Source organism: Ipomoea nil, unplaced genomic scaffold (assembly GCF_001879475.1).
Source record: "Ipomoea nil cultivar Tokyo-kokei standard unplaced genomic scaffold, Asagao_1.1 scaffold2939, whole genome shotgun sequence".
Lineage (NCBI taxonomy): Eukaryota > Viridiplantae > Streptophyta > Magnoliopsida > Solanales > Convolvulaceae > Ipomoea > Ipomoea nil.
Genome location: NW_017619367.1, coordinates 1,308,895 through 1,315,152, shown reverse-complemented (window position 1 = coordinate 1,315,152; position 6,258 = coordinate 1,308,895). Strand labels below are relative to the sequence as shown.

At 53.9% G+C, this 6,258-nt stretch overlaps 1 protein-coding gene across 1 annotated transcript; it reads right to left on the bottom strand.

The window, feature by feature from the left end:
• Window positions 1-1,555: 1,555 nt before the first annotated feature.
• On the bottom strand, window positions 1,556-3,521 carry LOC109162350 (vegetative cell wall protein gp1-like). The gene is made up of 3 exons (XM_019311073.1): window positions 3,272-3,521; window positions 2,142-2,515; window positions 1,556-1,987 (listed from the first exon to the last, which is right to left on the bottom strand). Exons 1-3 carry the CDS (start codon window positions 3,519-3,521, stop codon window positions 1,556-1,558), a joined length of 1,056 nt encoding a protein of 351 aa, XP_019166618.1.
• Window positions 3,522-6,258: the final 2,737 nt, after the last annotated feature.

Below are 6,258 nucleotides of genomic sequence, written 5' to 3'. Positions count from 1 at the left end.
CTCTATATGTATTGTATTTCAACGCGTTGGAGTGGGTTACCAGCATCTCTCGCTGAACAGATATATTTGGCTTTCAGGCACAGAAGATTAAGTCACTGGAGTGCGCTAGAGCTTGGAACATAGAAGTAGTTAGTTTCCCTTTCGGCCTGCGTGCCATGTTTATGCATTCATATCATTGAGACATTAGTTAGTTAGCCTCTGCACCTGAGTTCTCTAGCTCAGGTGTGGCATAGCACCCCGTACACTCGTACTCTGTTTGGGATTTAATGAGATTTCACCTTTATTTTATAAGTTTTAAATATCTTGAAAATCTGGGTTGTTACAGAGGGACTCAGTGAGTATATAAAGAAACAATGGGGCACTGACCGCAAAACGTTTCTGAGAAAGGAAAAGCCTAAGAAGTCGCTTCGACTGAGGGACTCGGCGAGAAAAGTTAGGGAACAAGGGCCCAGACCCTTAGACGTTTCCGTGAAAAAGCCAAGAGGAGTCGCCTCGACTGAGGGACTCGGCGTGTATATAAAGAAACAATGGGGCACTAACCCCAAAACGTTTCTGAGAAAGAAAAAGCCTAAGGAGTCGCATCGACTGAGGGACTCGGTGAGAAAAGTTAGGGAACAAGGGCCCAGACCCTTAGACATTTCCGTGAAAAATCCAAGAGGAGTCGCCTCGACTGAGGGACTCGGCGAGCATATAAAGAAACAATGGGGCACTGACCCCAAAACGTTTCTGAGAAAGAAAAAGCCTAAGGAGTCACCTCGACTGAGGGACTTGGCGAGAAAAGTTAGGGAACAAGGGCCCAGACCCTTAGACGTTTATGTGAAAAAGCCAAGAGGAGTCGCCTCGACTGAGGGACTCGGCGATCATATAAAGAAATAATGGGGCACTGACCCCAAAACGTTTATGAGAAAGAAAAAGCCTAAGGAGTCGCCTCGACTGAGGGACTCGGCGAGAAAAGTTAGGGAACAAGGGTCCATACCCTTAGTCATTTCCGTGAAAAGGCTTAAAGGAGTCGCCTCGACCGAGGGACTCGGCGAGTATATAAAGAAACTATAAAGCGCTGGCCCTAAAACGCTTCTAAGAGAGAAGAAACCTAAGAGGTTGCCTCGACTGAGGGACTCGGCGAATGTATAAAGAGTCAACAGGGCGTTGAGCCTAAGTCGCCTCTCAAAGTTAGAAGGGCCCGATGCCTTAGAAACCTCTCTTCGATTTCTAGAATCCTAAAGAAATTAATCGAGTCCAAGACAACGCAAAAGGAAAGAGAAAGAGGGAATTTTATTAAAATTAAAAAAGGCCCGAGAAGGAGGCCAGCCTTTACAAAAGGGACTATCCTAAAAGAATAGCCCTAAACTACTGAGGAGGGGGTGTCGACATCGACCCCTTCAACTTGTGCCCCCGCCGTTGGTCCGGCTGGAGGAACAGAAGAAAGGTCCTCTGCCTGAGGGGAGGACTCAGTAAGATTGGGAGGAGCCGCCGCAGGGAGAGCCACCGGATCAGCAGCTGCCGCCGGACCTTCAGCCGCCGGGAGAGCGTCTATCACCGGCTTAAGGCCCCAGCTCTAGGGGGTAAAAGAGGAGTCGCGGACCAACAGGGCGGAGTGGATTTCTGTCTGCGCCTCGCGGAAGCCGAGGCGATAGTCGCGCTCGCCCAAAACCAGACGGAAGTCGTCACCTTCCGGCGTCGCCAGCCACTCCTTGGCGATCTCCTTCTGCCGGGCCTCTATCGCCGCCTTCACGTCCGCCTCGAAGGACGCCGACTTCTTGTAGTCTTCCGCCGAGGTCGCGGCGATGGTCGCCACTTTGTCTCGCTCCTCCTCCCACTGACGGGTGACCCTTAGCATCTCGGAGTTATGCACCCCCACCACCTTGGCGTGCTTAGCTTGCTCCTCCAAGAAGGCCTCCTCCGTTTGGTGCACTCGAACGGCCATGGACTTCAGCCCGGTCTTGTACTCCCTCAGCCGCCTACTCATCTCCATTTGGAAGGTGAGTTTCTGCAAGGCGGCAAGAAGTCAGATAGTAAAAGAAAAATGAACGAAAAAAGAAGCGAGTCGGAAACACTTACGCGGTATGATTGGCGTAGCGAGGCCTCAATGATGACCTCGTCCCCCAAGCCGCCGGTCACCGAACATCCTTAGGGAGAAGGACGTTTGCAGCCCATTTGCGGACGGAGGAGTTGCCTTGCCAGATCTGGGCATCCTCGTCCACCTCGTGGCTCAACCGGATTTTCTTCGGAGCCGGCGCGTCCGTCTGCTCTGCCGGCCGTTTAGAGCTCGGACTCTCAGATTGAGGAGGGGGCGGTTGTCGAGTCGGTGATACGACGGGCGACGGAGTCAAGTCGACTACGTTTTGTGGTGGTGGAGGAGTCGACCTGGGAGCCGGCGACGGTTGGGAGGAAGAGGCAGTAGCCGTGTTGGAAGCGCGCTGGGTCAGCCGACGCCTCATTTTTTCAGCTCTGTCCGCCATCTCAGGAGTCGGCACAACAGCCTCGTCGGAACTGGTGGAGTCGGAGTCGTACGGACCTGCGAAAGAAAGGAAAGTCATAAGTATTCCGAGTCGGAATGAGATAGAGTAAAAAGAAGCGGGAAAAGAGAGGCAATGAAAACTACCTACGGTGGCCGCACCCTCCGGCAGCAAGCCACGCTTGGCCATGGCCCGGACTCGGGACCAGTACTTGACGGAGTACGGCCCAAAGCCCTTCAAGAACTCGCCGCCCTGGACCGCATCATTGGTAGAGATGGCACGCCGAGAGCAAGGCTTGAATAGAGCGGCCGGCCACAGGGTCGGAAAGGTGAAGGAAGAGAAAGCAGGTCGGACAAAGAAATAGAGGTGTTTCCAGTCCTTAATGGAGTCGGACAACCCCTCGAAAAGCTGTCGCCCCGGACGAGCGGCAACTTGGACAAAGCCCGGCGAGTGTGAGCCGACCTTGTTCACGGTAAAGAGATACCGGAACAGGTCTAGATCCGGCTCGCACAACCACCAATGGCAGAGGTTTATGAAGCAGGTGAGGAGTCGGTGAGAATTGGGCACTAGTTGGCCCGGAACTACGTTGTAATGACGATAAAAAAGGGAGAGAAAAGGACACGGAGGAACTCGGAAGCCAAAGGCAACCGAGTGCAATTGAATGCCGACGCAACCCTCGGGTGGGTCGTAAATTTGCCGGCCTTCTGGAGCGAGGACTACGGCCGAAGGCCCAAGAAGAAATTGGGCCATTTCCTGGTCCGCCGCAGTAACAACAGACGGTGGCCCGGAAGGACGGACGATTGAATCAAACTTGCCTCGCGGCCGTCCGGTGCCGCCCGGCAAAGCAGCCACCGTCGTTAGAGGAGCGGGGCTCATCGGAGTGACCGCCCCCGAAGAAGTGGGGGTCGGAGGAAGAGAAGACGTTGATGGAACGTCTGCCGAAAGTTCCATGCGACGGGGAGGAGAAGAGGAAGACAAAGAAGGAGAAGAAGAAGACGGGGAGGTCGTCGCTGGGTTATCGACCGAGCGACGACGAGAAGAAGAAGAATGAGAAGAGGAAGACATTTACCAACCTGAGCGTGGACTGAGGAAAATGCAGAGAAGAACGGCAGTGCTTGGAGTTGAGTTCGAAGAATTGAGAGAAAGTGAGGGGAAGAGGAAGAAGATGACCATTTAAAAGAGGGAGAAGCCCAAGCGACGGCCACGTGTCACCGCCTCGTTGGAGGAAGCGGAGGTGACAGGATGTGAAGGGACGCCGCATTTAATGCCTCAAAAGGCGGGGCGACGGTTCAGGCCTAGGGCTAGCCTGCAAACGGCGCGTCTGCCCTAGGCTAGGGTCGAACGTCAGTGACCCGGCCTGCTAAGCCGGAAGCCCATTGTAGGCCATGGCCTCTGGGCCCACCGGGTACGAGCTGGAAGCTTCTAGAAAGACCCGGTAGAACCCTGCCCATTAGATGATACAGGTCAAGTTCGCGAAAGAGACTTCGGTCATGAGGTCGGCTATCAGATTTGGCGACTCCCACGCCAAAAAAGTCCCGCCATAAAAGGACCAGGAAGAGGCCACATAGACCGGAGGTCGGTCCAAAAAGTATAGAAAATAAGAGTAAAAGACAAGCCAGAAAACGCACAGTTTATTTAAATAAGTATGGGAAAGTACAAGGCCTAGAACTCGGCCAGATGCAAATTACAAGGAAAGGCGGATCAAGGCTTGGCTTCCTTCTCTGCCGACGGGCGAGCAATCGTAGGGCCTTCCAGGAAGTACTGAGAGCGGAAAGGCAGAGGACTCGGCTCAGGCTCTGGCATCTCGTCCAGATACACGGCTGGCTTCCCGTCATCGATCATTTGCAGAGGCCTCTCTAGAGCACTCGGCGACATGGCGACACCAAAAAGGGGAGGAGCCTCCCACTTCTCTTCCACCCCTGGTTCTGGATCCTCCACCACCGGCTCCATCTCCACATCGGTAGGCTCCCTACACATCAGGTCCAGCATGTCCGGGGGCACCACAATGGGGTCTAAAGCCGAGTCGCCCACCAAACGTCCCCCATTAGCCAGCCTCTTTTGCTTCAGCTTTTCCAGTCGAGCATGCTCCTGGTTGCGGATGGACCAGCGGCGATCACCATCTCTGTAACTCATAGCTCCGTGCCTTCGAAAATGAGGGGTAATTGTGATTTGCACCAACCGTGAAGGGTCCTTATATAGCCCAGTGGAAGCGAATATCTAGGCGGTAATCACGGAAGGAATCGTAACTGACATAACTGAGCCGAATTAGACGGATGACGCGAATCTCTGTCAGAGATTAGTTCCATCAAATCCGCCTGGGAAGAGCGAGATTCGCACGCCGCGTAGAGAAGATTAGATTCACCCGAGATACGGGGAATCTTGCAGATGTCAGATTGAAAAAGGACTGATGATGTGACCGACTCCTTGACTAGTCGTCCGGATGGGTACGCGACAAAACACCAAATATAAGATAGGGCGAAAAATAGCATTTTTATTAAGAAGAAGGGTACAAGTAGTAAGGAGCTTATTACAATAAGGAAAATGAAAATGCTCCTAAAGAATACCCCTCTGAAATATGAGGCCGACTCCGGCCTAGATGATCACTCGCCAGGCGAGGAAGAGCCGCTCCCGAAGGATCCCCCCGATGGTCCAGGTGGAGATGGACAGAACGAGTCCCAGAAGGCTGGCATAAGTGGTGGCACAATCGGCTCCTCGTCATCCGGATACGTCTCCAGGTAGCGGACGTAATCCTCATCATTCATTAGGCCCGTAACCGGCCCGTCCAAGTCATCCAGCGGGATGGAGAAGGTCATGCGGAAAGTTAGTTGCTCTGGAATGGCCACTTCAACGAAGGACCCGTCCTGAGAAGTCACTCTGGCAGTTGTGGGAGTAAGCGGATGGTGTGAAGACGGGGCGACCTTGCGTCGAGAAGGAGTCGGCGGCTGAGGAGCCGAGGGAGTGGCGCCGGCAGGAGACCTTTGGGAAGCCGGGCGAGGAGTCTTCTTTTTGTGCTCTCTTTCAGGACGAGTCCGCTTTGAGGGTAGCGGACACCAGGGAGACCCAAAGTCAATTCGTTTCCCCTTCAGAGGTGAACGACCCATGTTGGACTTATGTATGAGAGGAAGAAAAGGGGAGGCCATTTATAGGTGCCAAGTCAAGTTGGGAGGATCCAAACGGTCCCACAGAATCCGGGAGAAGGGCAGAGAATCCGGGCGTTACAAGGGCCATTCAAGGCACGGATACGGTGATTGAAGGAGACGGACAGTTACTACTTTTCCAAGCCCAGGTTAGCGGATCGGGTATGGAAAAGTGAGGGACTAGTTGATGGGGTGAGGACCCCGGCCCAAGAAAGATTGGCCCAAAGAAGAGAGCCCAAGGCAGGAAAGGTGGGCTAGCATCGGGAGAAGCCCGGAGGGTGCTTGGGCCGAGTCCAGGAATCGGCCCAGGCCCAAGTACGGGGACCTAGCTTAGGATTGCTAAGAAGAGCCCAGCAGGAGCTTGGGCCGAGGGCGAGGAGTCGGCCAGGCCCCAAGCCCAGAGAAAGACTCGGCTCAAGGAGCCGTTGAGATCATCAAAGAGACTCTTAAACAGGGAACCGTTAGGGCATTAAAAGGCCGGACTTGGTCCGGCTGTTACGAGCTTGAGAGAGCCGTTGGCTGACTCAGTAAAGGCGACCAACGACTCGATACATTAATTAGCCTTGAAGTCGGCTATTTAGGGCCTTCAAGTCAGTGGGGGAGGAGCCGCTATATAAAGGCTCCTCCACTCTTGTAGAAGGCAGACACGAAGGAGGACCCGGAGA

What these genes read in the sequence shown, in the direction of transcription:
- LOC109162350 (XM_019311073.1), bottom strand. Translation starts at nt 3,521, where the DNA reads ATGTCTTCCTCTTCTCATTCTTCTTCTTCTCGTCGTCGCTCGGTCGAT. An exon ending in CGGCACCGGACGGCCGCGAG is followed by an intron (nt 2,516 to 3,271) that starts GCAAGTTTGATT and finishes TTTCTTTCGCAG; the next exon opens with GTCCGTACGACTCCGACTCC. An exon ending in TCCGCAAATGGGCTGCAAAC is followed by an intron (nt 1,988 to 2,141) that starts GTCCTTCTCCCT and finishes GCCGCCTTGCAG; the next exon opens with AAACTCACCTTCCAAATGGA.